This window comes from Hipposideros armiger, unplaced genomic scaffold (assembly GCF_001890085.2).
Source record: "Hipposideros armiger isolate ML-2016 unplaced genomic scaffold, ASM189008v1 scaffold_30, whole genome shotgun sequence".
NCBI lineage: Eukaryota > Metazoa > Chordata > Mammalia > Chiroptera > Hipposideridae > Hipposideros > Hipposideros armiger.
Genome location: NW_017731380.1, coordinates 2,980,938 through 2,997,947, shown reverse-complemented (window position 1 = coordinate 2,997,947; position 17,010 = coordinate 2,980,938). Strand labels below are relative to the sequence as shown.

The 17,010-nt window shown below is 46.0% G+C and overlaps 1 protein-coding gene across 1 annotated transcript in view; it reads left to right on the top strand.

Moving 5' to 3' along the window:
* The window catches only part of TANC1 (tetratricopeptide repeat, ankyrin repeat and coiled-coil containing 1), a 236,068-nt gene that overhangs the window by 174,472 nt on the left and 44,586 nt on the right, over positions 1 to 17,010 (top strand). Inside the window, exons 10-16 of the mRNA XM_019636822.1 lie at positions 215 to 496; positions 1,485 to 1,642; positions 3,921 to 4,152; positions 5,336 to 5,502; positions 7,276 to 7,883; positions 14,859 to 14,967; positions 15,848 to 16,067. Coding sequence (XP_019492367.1) covers positions 215 to 496; positions 1,485 to 1,642; positions 3,921 to 4,152; positions 5,336 to 5,502; positions 7,276 to 7,883; positions 14,859 to 14,967; positions 15,848 to 16,067 — 1,776 coding nt within the window. The remainder of the gene's footprint in view (positions 1 to 214; positions 497 to 1,484; positions 1,643 to 3,920; positions 4,153 to 5,335; positions 5,503 to 7,275; positions 7,884 to 14,858; positions 14,968 to 15,847; positions 16,068 to 17,010) is intronic.

Sequence of the window (17,010 nt, the reverse complement as noted above, 5' to 3'; positions counted from 1 at the left end):
CTAGAAAGTCAATTTAGTAGGACACTTTGCAGGACCATGATAAATGAGGTATTACCGAAGTATTAATAGGATCAGATTGGAAATACAGATCTCTTGGGTAAAACTAAAGGCTATACTAAGTGTAACATACATGCAATGATAAATCGAGTTTTCTCAGTGTATAAAATTATGACATTCTTCTAAAATAATTATTTTTTTTCTTTCTTTTCCTAAGCACGATTTGCTCCCTACAAGCCTCAAGACATTTTGTTGAAGCCCCTGTTGTTCGAAGTACCGAGCATAACAACAGACTCTGTATTTGTGGGAAGGGATTGGCTCTTTCACCAGATAGAAGAAAACCTGAGGAACACAGAGCTGACAGAAAACAGAGGAGCGGTGGTTGTTGGAAACGTGGGCTTTGGGAAGACGGCCATCATTTCCAAGTTGGTGGCACTTAGCTGCCACGGGAGCCGCATGAGGCAGATTGCTTCCAACAGCCCCAGTTCATCACCTAAAAGTATGTCCATGTTTAACTACTTGTCTGGTTTATTATATTAATATAAGATAGATGGAGGAAATTGCTGTTTGGATAGACATAAATTCCCAGTTTTTCTCAAGTTGTTCCAGCTGCTTATCAGGTTTGCAGTCACATGCTAGAGAACTATTTGGATGCCTCCATCTGTCATTGAGCCCCTGTAGCTGTAACCTGGGGTGAAGCCAGCCTTCTCTGTGCCCTCCCAACTGGAAGGCTTGCGTCCCTCCTTACGTGGGACAGAGATGGGGCAGTGATGCCTGATCAGGTGCCCTGGGGAATCTTGGGTCCTAAAACCAAGGGGAGTAGGCTCCTGGCAGAACAAGCCAGAAAGAAGCTGTATAGAATTCTTTTTTTTTTTTTTTTTAAGAATTTTCATTGGGGAGCAGTGTATTTCTCTAGGACCCATCAGCTCCAAGTCAAGTAGTTGTGGAGGGTGCAACTCCAAGGCCCATGTGGGAATTGAACCGGCATCCTCGGTGTTATGAGCCTGTGCTCTAACCATCTGAGCTAACCGGCTGCCCGCTGTGTAGAAGTCTTTTGTGCCCTGTTTTCCACAGCCTTTATCTTCTATACTGGTTTTACCAAAAGTATAAAAAAATAACTTAGAAATGGGATGGAGTAAGCATAAGATTTTACTGTCATGGCTTATTTTATGTGCAATAAATACATTAAAAGAAGTGTCTCTAACATAGTTAACCAGGAACAAGTGAGCCATGCAAGATTTGTTTTCAACCAAAAATAATTTAATAAAGGAAACGAGAAACAGCAGTTCTCCAGGGAGGGCAACTGGGTGGATGGGAGACAGGGCTGACAGGGCATTGGTGTTCTCGTTTGGGCATTTGCAGTTGGTGCCATGTTCACTCGTTACCTATTAAAGTGCTCTCCAGGTCTAATAAAAAATATATTCAGTATCCCACCATACCCCTATTCTGACATTGGAAATAATGGAATTGGTCTCTTTTCTCTGCAGCTTCAGATTCCTCCTCGGACCTTCCTTTCACTGCACTGCTTTCACCAAGTTCTTCTACAAGTGGTATCAATGTGGCTAAAATGCCTACTGGGTCTGGGTCTGATACTCCTGAGAACCAGAGACCAAAAGAGGATGCAGTGAAATACCTCGCTTCTAAGGTAATCTGCTCCTGGTTGTATGAGAGACTGAAAGTCAGAGAGTGATTGGTTTGCTAGTTTGGCTTCTGAAAAATGAATTATAAAAAGGAATTTATAACAGAGACAACTATTGCTTCATTCAAAAGTATAGCTTTGGATAAAATTGTGATAGAGTACTGCAAAGGAAAGGTATTAATGAAAATGTCTTAAGACACCGGCCGTGGACTTTTATTCGTCTTAAACAGTGGAGTGACAGAATCCCTCAAGCAACGCAGGCATTACTGTGCTCCCCACAAATCCGTGCTTACATTTGGTATGAGAGCAGGCGATTGGAAGCCTGTACCCTGACCTGGGCCGCCTCCATCTGCCCTCCGTTGCCTGGGGCCCTGGGCTCCCAGCGTCTTTCTGTCTGAGGTTTCTTGTGATGTTGTAAAGGAGACTTGGCTGACTTTCCCTCCTAAATTCATGGTCATCAAGGTCTTTCTGAAATTTTCCATCTGCTCAACATCCATCACAGGTTCGTAAGCCACCCTCCTGCATTACATCGGTGGCGTCTCACTCCTGGTGAATCACTTGGTTCTCCCCAGCAGCAGTGGTGTGAATAGGTAGAGCTGGAGAAACACCAGAGGGAGGCAGGGATGAGGGGAGGGGCGTGTAGTGAGGAAACCCCCCGGAGGTCAGGTGGGTGCAGGGCGACGGAATGAATGCTTCTCTGCCGCAAGTGCCCACTCAGCACTTCCGCTTCCGTGGCATGGGCAGCCCTGATCTGCCCTCTCTTCATGAACGAGTGATCTGGGGTGAGGGAGGCAGTGCAGACTTCAAAGCCACCCCACTACCGTGATTTTTCACACCACTTTGTGACCTACAATAAGAAACGTGTCTTACGCTAGAGATCTGGTGTTCACACCCACGTGTTCACACACACAACTGAAGAAAAAGTAAAAAGTATTATAAGACTATACTTATAGCCTATAAAATTCACTTTATTTAAAAACAAAACAAAACAAAACAAAAAACCAGCTGTTTGGCTCTGAGTTGATGTCATGATGAGCCGTTGGGTTGCCGGATTTTCGTGCTAGATGGACTGTGGTACAGGCCGTCTCGTTGGTGGTTCGTGCAGACTCACGGGTTCTCATGTGTTCCTGCTTGTCTCTGTCCAGCTGAGAGTGGAGCAGTCAGCTTTCCTCTGAGTGCTGATAAATTTGATCCAAAATGGAAGGCAGTTGGAGGTTCCAAATTGGCCACCTCTACTCTTGCCGCTTGCTTCGCAGATCTTCCATTGATTACCTGTGTCACCCCGGCAAGGCATTTACCCTGTGTGCCGGCTGCCCTCCGCTGTGAACAGTAGCTCGTGGTTCTTGTCCTGCTTACATGGGGGTTGTAGAGCTGAGTGGGACGGCGAGGACTCAGACCTTTGTGAAAAACAAAGCAATTGACACAAGCGGTTTTGACCTTTTTTTCACCTTCCATACCTCAGTCTTATATTCCTCAGTTCATCCTCATTTGGGAAAGTATCAGGTTTTTTGTTTATTTGCAGTGCACCTCTCACTCCCAAGACAGTTCTGCATCTCGCAGTTCTCTGGGGGTCTCTAAGGCATCACCTGGTGCCACTTCACATCTGTGCCAACAAAGGGGACACTCGTTATCCTCTCAGGGCTTAGGCATGAACTTCTATGTCTTTCACATGATTGGCAGAAATCTGGTAATTTCTGATTTTGATCCTTCAAATGATGTCACTGTTGAACTTCTCCATGGTGCCACTTGGGGACTGAGGGCTTGAGCCAGGCAGCTCTGCCCAGCCCTCCTGCCAGGGGCAAGAGCAGCTGTGACTTTAAAGCCTGGACTTCATAGCCACTGACTTCAGTATCTGCCTTTTGGGAGCAGCAGATGTTTCCCAAGGAGATGCTGCTGTTTTCAAAAACAGTAACACAGTGAATATGGCACTTTTGGATGTTGGGAACAGTAGGATTGCTTGGAATTGCTTCAAGCCAGCATAGGCTTTGGGTCTTATGGATGACTTTTGTTCATCTATATTCAGTACAGAGTTACTTGTGCTCATCTCAGTGCTAATCAAGACCGATTTGTGGCTGCTTGAAAAGTCTGCTTAGAACTTGGCAAACCATGTGACTGAATGAAGGAATAACTGTACCAGTTAAGCTAAATAATGTCCCAGTCTTGGGCAATAGAAGCAACATACTTTGTGAGCTCAGCGAACGGGGGAGTTGCATCCCTGTTTGAGACCACGGAAGGAGCCGTGGGAAAGAGGCAAGGTGACGCTAATGGTCTGCTTCCCCCATAGGTCGTGGCCTACCACTACTGCCAGGCCGATAACACGTACACGTGCCTGGTGCCTGAGTTCGTGCACAGCATCGCGGCTCTTCTCTGCCGGTCCCACCAGCTGGCCGCCTACAGAGATCTGCTGATAAAGGAGCCCCAGCTACAGAGCATGCTGAGCCTCAGGTCCTGTGTGCAGGACCCAGTGGCTGCCTTCAAGAGGGGCGTGCTGGAACCACTCACAAACCTGAGAAACGGTACCTCCCTGCAGCCACCGAGAGCCCTTTCTCTCATTAGTAACTCAGAGTCCCCAGGCGGTCCTCAGAAGTGGGTCAGCGTGGCCCTGGAGTGGGAGCGAGGTGGGCGCAGGGAGAGGATGTGGGTGAAACAGTGTACCGCTCGCCTCCCTTCCTCAGAACCATCTCCCCGAGGGCGCCCCCCTGCCCAAGTGGCGTAATTTTAAATGAAACATCTCTAATAAGAATTAGCTCCACAGTTGAACATTTCCAAAGTAGCTAATTTGTAACTGTAGGATATTTAGATGACTTATTCCCTAGAAACTGTTGCCTGCATATTTTGTCCTCCTGCATAGTCAGGGACTAAGTTGATTGTTTAGGGAACTTGCCAGCATGTTTTTTCAGGGCCTCTGCTCAGTTGAGTTCAACCTAAAGCCATTTCTGGAAGTGTCCGTTTGATTTTGTTGCCCTTGAATACTCTTCAGGGGGGGGCGAGAGGAGGGTATTAGGGCTATTATGGGCCCTTTGGTTGTTCATCATTCCTCCTCCTCGCTCCTCACCTTTTGAGCTAGTTTACCCGCCTTCGTGGCACTTCTGCCACAAGGTGCTAGAGAGAGGGAATAGAAACAAATGCCATCATTTCTCCTCAGTTCCCTGGGCAGAACGTTGGTGCTAAGAGGAAAGGCAATTCAGCCTTGTGGGATTGAGCTGTGTTCTAGCGGGTCTGTAAAGCAGAGCGGTCACCCCCAGCTGGCTCTATTCTCTGGGCTGGGTGCGTCACCTTTTGGGGGTCAGTTTTCCTTCCCAGAAATCCATTTAGGGTGTTCTGTTGCGGGGGGAGGTGGCCTAGAGTTTTTTCCAGATTTCCTCTGTATGTTCTGTTTGCTGTACTTACCCCAGTGACAGGAGTTTATGAAGAGCTAAATAGTAGCCTATACATGGGTGAGATCCTGCTAAGTGTATGTGATGCGATCTGTTTCTGAAAACTGTTTCGTGAGAATTGGTTTCCTTTTGGCTCTTTGCTCCAGTTTTTATGATACATTTAATAGAAAATATGCTTCTGTGTAAGCCGTTTCTTCTGCCATATGTAAACCTTTTTCGTTTTCCCTAACACTTTAAACTGTGCCTTAAAAATGCACTGGGTGGTGCCATCTTATAGAAATGTATAAATTTGTCAATTAAAAAAATATATTTTATCCTTTAGAGCAGAAAATTCCTGAAGAAGAATACATTATTTTGATAGATGGCTTAAATGAAGCTGAGTTTCATAAACCCGATTATGGAGATACACTTTCTTCATTTATTACCAAAATTATCTCTAAATTTCCTGCCTGGTTGAAGTTGATTGTGACTGTAAGAGCAAATTTTCAGGTAAAAAATAATTTTCAAATCTCTTTCCACATCTCTATACTTAAATTTTACATTTATTGATACTAACAATTGAAACTGTTGTAAACCATTTAGCTGCTCGATTGAAAACTATATTTGGACTTTGAAATTTTAGTGCAGACAGGTCCCAAATGGGCTAAACTCTGACTTTTTTACCCTCCAAGGCACATTTATTAAAATGCCAGGTAAGTTTCCTGTTAGCATTGAACTGTACTTGCGCTTCTAAAATGGAAGTGTCTAGTCTTGGTTTACCATCATTCAGTTTAGGGGAGCTGTTTGAGGTGTCTGGCTAACAGGTCTACTAGAGCTTAAAGTTATTCCTGCTAGTAGTTATTTGCATGGGTTTGTAGTGGTACTTTTTTTTTTTTTTAATGAAGGGAAAAGGGAGGGATGAAAGAGAGATTTTTAAGGTCTAGTCTGAAGGAAGGTCTATTTTTTCATAAAACTTAAACATGAGGGTAACTCTTGCAGCAAGATGAATGATATTTAAAAAAATTATTTTCTCATCTTTTCCTTCATTTGAACCTTAAAATTGTATCTTAACAATCAACTCCTTCCTTCTGCCCCTGTCCATTTTCAGTAAAGTCATTAGACATTAGATTTTGATTTTTGCCCTTTTATAATGATATTTATTTAAAAAGAACATTTGGGTTCATTCTTTTCTCTCATTAAAAATGGCATTAGACCCCAGTCAACTTGATGTTTATTTTTATGGGTATTTGATTCAGACCCTTTCTGTCATTTTTCACGCAGTAAACAGAATCTGGCTGTTGGTAAAGCACAGGAACAGGAGGACTAGCTAAGTTTTCAGAGGTTCAGTTAGCATCCGTGGAAAATGAGAGTAATTGTGCTCAGCCTGCCTCCTGCAATTATTGCATTTAAGGAGGACATATACTTAAATACTTCAGAAATTATAGTGGGAAGTTTCAAGAAAAACACAAAACTCATCTCTGCTGTTAGGTGTCAAGGTGGTGCTTATCTTGGGGGATGGGGGAGAGACAGGAGGGGACAGAGGACTTCTGCCAGCTGGTGATGCTCTGTAGAGCTGCTGGGTACACACGTGTATTTGACTTCGTGAAAATTAATGATGCTGTGCGGTTATGGCTTATGCACATCTGTATGTATAGTATCCTTCAATTTAAAAGTTTACTGAAAAACAGCCACTTAAAAAATGATGGCAAGCTGTACTGGAGTTCCCGGTTTTGTGACAGCAGGCGGTCACTGGGCACAGCCTGGGGGCAGTTTCAGGTTTCCGGGTTCAGTTACCAGCCCTAGTATCTGATACACTAAGAGGGATGCCTCTTATCTCGGTATCTGGCTGTGTTCTTAGATGTACAGTGTTGGTTGGTGTTTGTCCTCGTTATATAACCAGTTGCACAATGTAAGGATTATGGGTATCAGGTCACCTCATGGTCTTACTGCCCCTTTGCGAGTACGGCCAGGTTGCATTGTCTGCTGGGGCTCTTCCATCTCTCTTGGCTCTGAGTCCTTGGATCAGGGCCTCGGGAAAGCCTTATTCCATCTTGCATCAGGATTTCTTTCACATAAGCTTTTTATCTTCATCTTATCCTATTACAGGTTTTAATACAAAACAATGAGTCCCTGTAATCCACAAAAATCCTCCTTGAAAGAAAACTAGTGAATCTGGTTCAAAATGCAGCTGACATAAAAAAAAAAAGAAAGAAAAGAAAAGAAAAGAAAAAAAAGAAAAAGAAATCTCTGTGGAGTGACACTGTGGGTTTTGTGTTTCTGCAGGAAATCGTAAGTGCGCTGCCATTCATCAAGCTTTCCTTAGATGACTTTCCCGACAACAAAGACATTCACAGCGACCTGCACGCCTATGTCCAGCACAGGGTCCACAGCAGCCAGGACATTCTCAGCAACATCTCTCTGAACGGCAAGGCCGACGCCGCACTCATTGGGAAAGTGAGCAGCCACCTGGTCCTGCGAAGCCTCGGCTCCTACCTGTACCTCAAGCTCACCTTGGACCTCTTCCAGAGGGGACACCTGGTCATCAAAAGTGCCAGCTACAAGGTGGTGCCAGTGTCTCTGTCCGAGCTCTATCTGCTGCAGTGCAACATGAAGTTCATGACCCAGTCCGCCTTCGAGAGGGCCCTTCCGATTTTAAACGTGGCCCTCGCGTCCCTGCACCCCATGACAGACGAGCAGATTTTCCAGGCTATTAATGCCGGCCACATACATGGGGAGCAGGGATGGGAAGACTTTCAGCAGAGGATGGATGCCCTCTCCTGCTTCCTCATTAAGAGGCGAGACAAAACCCGCATGTTCTGCCACCCGTCCTTCAGGGAGTGGCTTGTTTGGCGAGCAGATGGTGAAAACACGGCCTTCCTGTGTGAGCCCAGGTATGACAGGCTGCTTTCTGTCAGCTCTTTGCAGGGAGCTTAATGTGCAATTCGGGAAGGCATTTCAAACACAATTCACGTTTTTCTTTTTAACGGAAAGGCAACACAGAATGAATAATTCAGGAGGGGCAATGGAAAATTCTCCCTGCTACTAAACAAAAGCTAGAATTTTAGGACTCCACAGTACCTTTGGATGAAAGGGAAGCTAGACAATGCCTGGGTGCCATTTCTTTGCCATCTATTCTTTTCTAGACCCCCTCCCCTGTCACAGGTGTCATATGAGGTGGGGAAAGTGTGATATCAGCCCCAGGGAACAACAGGCTTCTCTAGAGGCTGTTCTCAGCCCCGTTTTTTCACCCTGGGGGCCTGTGGACTGCCTGGGACCCCCAGCACCGCTGCTTCCCCGCCACCTCGTGAACGTGTAGCATCAACTTGTCCCAGTGATCAGGTAGATGTGTCTGTGTCCCAGAGGGGAGCACAGTGATCACGTCTGGCCGCCTTGTTTTGTATTTGTGGTTCAGCTCAGTGTAACAGACTGGAATATGGAGTCGGGTGCACTGAGGTTTAGGTCTCTGATGCCCCATGTGTGAGATGGTAGTGGGGTAGCCGGATCCAGGAAGTTGAAAGTTCCACTGAGCTTGTCTGGCCAGGGTGTAGTTCGCCTCACTGCCTGGGGGTGGGGGGGCGTAAGCCTGCCTGTCGTGTGGTCTGGTGCTAGGCAGGGGGAGAGGTCGGGGGATTTGAGGGTGTGGGTGCTTCCAGGTTAAAGTATGTTCATGTGCATAAGTCCAGCTGGCCCTGGTCATGGCCATGACCTGCATCTTTGCTGTCTTCAACAGCTTCTGTTCTCTGTGAGTCACGGTTGTTCCCGACTCGTGTAACAGGCCTTCCAAGCTGCTAAACTGTCCCCCTTTGGGCTGAACTGGGCGTTTGAACAGATGCTGGGGTCCAGAAATGAATAAGAACTTAGGACCCTCACGCCATCTTCCTCTCCACAAATACTGGCAATGATGCTGTAAAAGGCCTAGCTGCTGTTTCATGTGGTGGATAGTGTTGTTTTTTTAGGTGATACTGGGCTACAAATGTATCTTTTGAACCTGGTTTTGGGCAAAATAACCAGATTATTGACCGAGACCATAATCACTAGGTCAACAGTGTGTCGTGTGGTATATCTGGCCAAGCCAGGTTATTTTCTAGGAAAAGTCAGATCATTTCCTGGGAAGACGGCCTGTCATTGAGTTTGTAGAGACATAAAAACAAGCAGAAAGACTTCAGCAGCGGGAGTAGATTTGTTACTGCGGTTGGAGGCGGAAGGAGTTGGACTGTAGTCACAGTTAAGCTTCGCCCCAGTTTGGGTGGCAGGTGACACTGAGGTTATGCAGCTTCGGGCAGCGCTGAGAGAGGGGTGACTAATGGGTTGTTAACCCACAATTGCAGACTCCTGAGCGCTGATGTGTTCCTATAAGCAGGCAAGGGGACTTAACAGGGGCAGAGCCAGGACTAGGCTGGGGCAAGACAGGCACCTGGGGTGTGAAAGAGTTGTTACTGCTCAGAACTATGCAAGTGAGCATTTATTTACCCAAGACCCCTGTAGTTCTTGAACTCCATTCAGCAGACAGAATATATAGAACGATGTTGGAAGGAAACTACTGGATTTAGTGCAGCAAAAGTTTCTGCAGACCAACTATGTGCAGGGTACTCTGGCAGAAAAAAACAGAGATTCCGGGGACAAGGGCCCTGCTCTCAAGGCCTTCCCACACAGGAGGGTGGACGAGGGAGGCAGTGATAGAGTTAGAAGGGAACCACTCTGCACGTGGGCCCTCAAGAAAGAGAGACAAGCTTCTGCGGGGGCAGGGAGAGACCATTCCTGGAAAATGTTTCACGTGCATGATAACGTTTGGGTTGGGCCTTGAATGATGGGTCGCATTTATATTCCCACCCCATCTGGTTATAATTTTGCCCCAATTACAGAGAAGAAGAATAAGAACCCAATACTCAGACACAATGTCACTTCACTTTTTATTTCTGTCCCTTCCCATGCATTTTAAACTTACTCCAAATTATCTTTTCTGTATTAAAATTCCCGTTCTGCTTGTTTTGCTTAACACATCATGGATATTTTAGCAAGCTGTTTGGAAAGCTTAGTAAAGTGTCATTTTTCATGGATGTGCAAACCTCCTCGGAGGCAAATGATATTGTCCCAAACCCTTATTGTAGGACCTTTATGTTGTTTCTGAGTTACTGATAAACATAAAAATCTATTGTGAATACCTTGGTACCTTACAGGGAAGCAGCAGAGTTTGAGGGAGCTCTGGATTAAAATCCTGTTTCCAGTAGCACCTTGTGTAATTCTTTTATAAATTATTTTAATTCTCAAGCCTTAGTCTCCTTATCTGTAAAAAGAGTAAGAGTATCTCCTTACCATGTGGCTGTTACATGAGAGAAGTCTGTACTTACAGGGGTCTGCTTCTCCTCTTCTTTCTTCCCTCTCTTCCTCCCTTCCTTCTTTCCTTCCTGTTTTTGATTATTCCTTAGGTTAGAATCCCGGAGCAGAATTACAAAGTTAAAGCATAAAGTTGCTTGGAGCCTTCATTCACATCACCTAGACTTAGACTTGATTCATATTTTGCAATATTTGCTCCATTAGTTATGTTTGCTGAAATAAATTATAGACTTCACAACATTTTACCCAAAATAATTGATTATGCACCTAAAATAAAAAGGAAGAGTTTCATACTGAACTACAATACTATTACAACACCTGAAATATTAACACTGATTCATCGATATGATCACACATGTAGCTGTGCTCATATTTCTCTACTTTCTTCATATTTTTTTAGTATGTTTGAATCAGGATCCAGATAAGGTCCACAAAATGCATTGTATTGTATCTCTTTTAAAAATCTGTAGATTCCTTCTTCATTCTCTTTTTTTGTGTTTTCCTTGCATTTTGTTTAAAAAGAACAACTGAATAGTTTGTCCTGTTACTTTCCCATAATCTGAATTTTGCTGGTTGTGTTCTTATGGTGGTTTTTAATGTGCTTATCGCCTCTATTGTCTATAAATGTGTAGTTAAATCAACAGGCTGGATCAGATTCTATTTTATGTAAACATTTTTTTTTTTTGTAAGGATACTTAACAGGTGGTACTGAGCAGTTCCCTCAGGAGGCACTTAACGTCTTAATGTCTCTCAGAGCCATTAATGATGATTTCCTGGACCCATCAGTTCATTAGGGTTGCACAAGGACTCTTAATCTAGAACAGTCTCCCATCTACTTTGCTTTCCACATGTCATTGACTTGAATAAGTGGATAGGATTTCAATAGGTAGAATGAGGCTATTGCAGGCAGGAGGAGCTGTAAAGCATCGCATCAGGATGAACGGCCCGTATTCTGGTGACAACAAATCTAGTTTGGCCGGAGCTTTTGTCATGGAATGGCGGAGTGGAAAGAGCTAACAGAAAGATGTGCCTTGGGAGCGTGGCCTTTTAGCAGTCGTCTCTGGAAAACTTTGAAATTTCTGGAGTGTAGATCATCTATGATATGGACAGGAGCATGGCGCGGGTGGAGCATGGGGACCACTGCGACAGACAGGAGTGGGACTTGTCGAGTCTGGCTTTGGGATGCAGGGTGGTGGAGACAGGCCTTGCTGACATGAGATAGAAGGGCGTGGCTTGGCCTTGTGGGCAGAGTCGAGAAGAAGGTGCCATGTCAAGGTGTTAAGCCTCAGAAACTAGGAGTAGCCTTGCTCTTAGAAAGGGTAAGAAAGGCCAAAGGCGTCGGTCGGGTTTTGTTTTCAGCAGTGTAAGCTTCTGGGGTCGGTGAAATCCCCAGGTAGACAGGTACTGATGGTGGGTGGGGTCTGAGGTTGGAGAAGTTGGAGTTGAAGATTTGGTGTCATTGGTGGTGAGCTGGTGGTGGGACTTGGTGAGGAAGTGTAGTTAGAGGAAAGGGAGCTCATGGAGAAGGATTTCAGGGAAGGAGGTTAGGGGCGTAAGCGCCACCGAGAGGTGAAGGCAGATGAGGATTAAGAGGAAGCCATTGGCTCTTCAGTTCAGGAGGAGGGTCCTGGGTCCTTAGAAGATGCCTTCTTTTGTATTGTGAAGAGTGAAAGAGGAGAGAGCCAGCATCCTGGATGGATAATGGAAGGGTGGAGAGGTTTGGGGTTGTTTGTGTGGGGAAGGGTTTTGTGTTTTTTGTTTGTTTACTTCTTAAGATTTTTATTGGGGAATTGGGGAAGGGGAACAGCGTTGGGGAATCAGGAAAGGGGAACATCCAAGTTGCTGTCCTTTTGTTCTTCAGTCTAGTTGTGGAGGACGTTGCTTCACTGGCCCATGTTGATATTGTGATCATTGCACTCTTCCCAGGTGAGGCAGATAGGTCGTCAGCCACTGGATGGCCGCTCATGGCAGCTCATGGCAGCTCATGAAAGCGCATGCCAGCTGCCGGCCAGCCCCACTGCAGCCTATGCCGTCGCTGGCGACTCACGGCAGCCCAGTTCCAGGTCGAACTGTTGTTCAGCATCTTAGCTGTAGAGGGCGCAGTGTCACTGGCCTATGTGGGATCTGAACCAGGGCCCTGCTGCTCAGAGCTGGCGTCCCAAGCCAACTCTTAACCAACGCACCACTAGGCCGGCACTTGTTTTTGTTTTGAACACACAGAAGATTAGGACATTGTTAGAAATACCGATACAGTGGGGAAACACAATCTATAAAGAAGGAGAAATTGGAACTGGCAAGGGAATGCGAGCTAAGTGAGGGGCAGCCTGCCAGCACTGTGTTGTCACTGAGTCTGTTCATAGCACCATTCTAGCTGAATTTCATCTGGTTTATGCACATCTTCTCCAGTCGCTGAGAGATCTCTAGGGAAGCACCTTCCATTGTTCCCTCTGGAATCCCTAGGACCGAGCTACTGCTGGTTATAAAGGGGATGTTAATGAGTGAGTGAATGAATAATCTGGTTTTGCTGACTAGAAGCATAGGCTCTCACATTGGGTAGACTGCTCAGATCAAATCTCTGCTCAGTCATTTACCTGCCATTTGATCTTGGGCAAATCAGCTTACTTGTCCAGGCCTCAGTTTCATCATGTAAATAAATTGGGAATCAGAATACTTAGTGGTTCACAGGGTTGTGTAGGTAAATGAAATAATTCAGTTAAATTTCTGCATGTGGCATACACATTTTGATAATGTATCAGCTTTGGAAAATGAACAAACTCATGAATGCAGGTAGACTTAGAAGAGGGCCCATGACCCTGAGACCAGGAGGGAAGGAAGAAAAAGTAGATTGCATATAGAGGAGTGCAGTATCAGCAATTACATGGTGAGTGGTCTCCTCAGAGAGTTGGGAAGCCATGTGCTCAGCTGAGAGCACTGGAAACCTTTGGCCTCCAAAGGATGCATGGTCATCACACCATGAGGGCCAGCCATGGTACTTAGCTTAGCATGTCTTTGTTGTGGACACAGTTGGTGTGGCCGTGGAGCTCAGCAGACTGGGAAACTGAGGATGGCTTAGCCTGTGGTGGAGAGAGTGGCTCTGACTGGAGTGACATGGGCCAGGTTGAACCCTGGGACCAGCCCATGGATAAAGACTGGGGAGCATGCGGGAGCCTGGAGCACTTGAACGTGGCAGAGAGCCGTTTCCACGGGAACATTGAACAGGAGAGGTGGGAGCATGGGAAGCTCTCATCTGAGAGGAGAAATCTAAGCTCGAGGTTTGGGAGGTGGAGTATGTGCATGGAGCATTGGATATGTGCTCATGGGACAGCTCTAGACCCTACAGGACTTTGGACTGGACATTCATTGGCAATGTGACTTTAAAAGGCATGCCTTCCTCTATAGTATGAAAAGCAATCTCTTGGTCTCCACCTGCCTTTATTTCCTCATCTCTAATGTGGATTTTTCCTCATCTATAACCTATTTGAGAAATAGGCATGTATCTGGATAAACACTGTTGAAATGATGCTAATCATCTAGATTAGCAGCTATCAAAAAACACATTTAGGAGAATGTATTATTTTTTTCTATAATGTTTATCTTTTCCTCCACAAATACCTGCTTTCCCCCCAAAGTCAGCAGTTGTCAGGTTGATAGAAATGAAAATAATTCGCACTGTGCAGAAGTCACTGCTGTTGGAGTAAGCAACCCTTCGCATCTTTTCCAAAGAAATTGGCTCAGGCAAAGGCATGGAGTCCATAGGAGCTGGAATGAGTCATACAGACATAGAGGGGAAAATGGGTAGGATGGGTCCTCCATAAAAGCATTAGTTGGGGGCTCATGGGTGGTGTCAGTTGAATGTCCACCATGTGCCCAGACATAGCAAGCCCCCTCATGCACCTTAGCTTTCTTTCCCCCACAAGGATCTGTCTTCCATCCAAGCCTAGAATTCTAGGTGTTTCTGACCATGAGCTGTTTCTGTGCATGGTCTGGTTTCTTTTCCCATTGTAAGTCCTTGCCCTTTGTCCCAAGTCTCCCCTAAAAGGTGATTATCCTGAGAGGAGGCTGAATACCAGGTCCAGTGATGGTTCTCTATCTGTTCGTCCATCTAAGAAACACACACGTGTATTTTAGTACTTACTAAGTGTTGGGCATTTGCTCAGTATGGTGACTGTATCTGTGACTTAGACAAGACCCTCAGTCTCATGCAGTTGATGTTTTGGTGACTGACATCAATCAATAAATAAGGTGATGAGAGAGAGAAGGATGGTTCTAAAGATAAAGACCTGCCCTGCCCTAGAGCTTCTCTCTGGGTCACTCCACAGCGATAGGGGAATCCAGAGGAGGCCCTTACAATGACTTGAAGAGTAAACAGCCTTGGCCATCTTTTGTAAAGAGGCAGCTTTCCGCCATTTTGTATGGTGATGCTGAAGTGCCAGGAGAATAATTCAGGGTTGTGTGGGGATGTCGCCACCAGAGGGCCTGTGGTGTTGTGGAACAGGGTCTCTTGTTACGAGCCTTTGTGTTTCTTGTCCTAGGAATGGGCACGCTCTCCTGGCATTCATGTTCTCTCGACAAGAGGGCAAGCTGAACCGCCAGCAGACCATGGAGCTTGGCCACCACATCCTAAAGGCGCACATTTTCAAGGTGAGACACCCACCCCTTGTTGTGGTCTTATCTTTCTGAGGTTTTGGTTTTGGAGACTTCAACAGCTTTACCAGCCCTCTTAGAGCCCTCCACGAGCTCCTACAAGTAACCACTGTTCTGACTTACAGTCACGCAAGTGTGTATCTAAATGCTGTTGTCAAGCCTTGCCTTGCTTTCTCCTCTTTGACGTTTCTTTTCACCTAAAGTTTGCATTTCATTCCCTCTCTTTTGTTTCCTTATTATCCAAGAAAGTGAATTACTGGACTTCTAGTTTTGCACCTTCTGGATTTTCTGATTGTTCTTTGTTTCTTATGACCTGGTTTAACATGTTCTTCTTCCCTCTGGATTTCCTGTCATTTGGCCATTGTACCTGGAAGCTTAATCAGATTCAGGTTTGAATTTTTTCCCCCCCGAGGGTATTATGGTTACTTTCTAGTTATACTTAGAGTTTAAACTCCATGTAGCTCTGCTATGGGTTTCTTGTATCAGGAGGCACAGCATTTGTGCTTGCTTCTCTTGCTGTGATGCCAGTGACCACTACAGGTCTCTTCCTGGACTCGTTCATTCATTGGGGGTTATAGAAGGGTGATATTCTATCATTTATTCCTCCTTTGAATGACTGGAGAACTCTATAAAGAGAAGAAACTGTCTCCTCATCTGCCATCTCTTTCCCCAGGCATAGCGGAAGCAGGCTAGTTCCTTGACCCTTTGCTTTAGGGAGGGAAGGCTTATAGGTCCAGGCATTCTTTGTAGGCACGCAGCACCACCTACACCATATGTGAGCTTGTATCTGCACCCTCTGGGGCATACCTGCTTTCAGACCGATGCTGCAGGTAGGAAAGGAGATGTTGAAGGCTGATTTGTCTCCGATTGCTTCCAGGGCCTGAGTAAAAAGACAGGAATCTCTTCAAGCCATCTCCAAGCCCTGTGGATCGGGTACAGCACCGAGGGGCTGTCTGCCGCCCTCGCCTCTCTCAGGAATCTCTACACTCCCAACGTGAAGGTGAGCAACCCGATCCCACCCAGAGCCAGAGCCCCCAGCCCCGGCACCTGCTGCCCACCCTCCAACATACCTGCCCTCCCCCCTGCATTGGGTGGTGGTCAGAGGAGATGGACGAGCTTCTAATGACGCTTTTTCCAAGATGTAAATCACACAGACTTGAAAGCTCTGTTACCATTTCTCTCCTAGAAGGTTAGCTTTCGCTCAGGCAGGAAAATGTGGGCAGTCGGAGGCTACTGTGTGAGCCCATGGAGGCTGTTTCAGAGCGGATGTGATAAGGAAGCAATTCACAAAGGCAACCAAAGGTCAGAGGTAGAGTTGCAGAGAAAACTGATTTTTAAAGTGTCCTAGGCTTCTAATCTGCGCTATCTCTTTATAGTTCATAGGAAATTAAGCATTGATGAGTGACACAAAGCAATGGGTGCACAGGGGAAAACTATTACTAGCGTTTTTGTGCACACATGTATTTATGGCCATGGAAAGCGTATCGGGGGCAGCCCGCTGCTGAGCCAAGGGCTTCTTCAGTCTTGGTCAGTGGCTGTCGTCACTGTATCTTGCTGAGCTTCCTCGCTTAATGCAGTCTGAGAATCTAAAGCTCACCGAGGCCGAGTATCTGGTTAAGGCAACATAGAAGGGCTGATGCCCGCAAACAGTGTGGGAATTGCTGGTTTACACCGAAGCGGCCTGCACCCGTCTTCTCCAGTGCAAAGTAAAATGTGGTCATCAGTGTTTGCACATTTTAGATGCCTCGCCCACGTGACATATCTGCTACACTCTAGGCCTTTTTGCCACAAGCCCTGACGTGCCCAGCTGCCACAGAAGCTCTGAGGCAGATTCCCAGGGAGTCCGGGCCTCGCTGTCACTCATCGCCATGAAACAATCACACCTGTTCCCCTCTTAGTAGCACAGTGGCCCCGATGTGGTTATGCAGCAAAGGACAAAGCCGTAGAAGTTTCTGGGCATGTCTTCCACTTCTTACTTTGGTTATTCAAACTCACCTGGGAAGGAGGCTCCGTGCCCCAGAGAGGATGCTGTGGGGGACA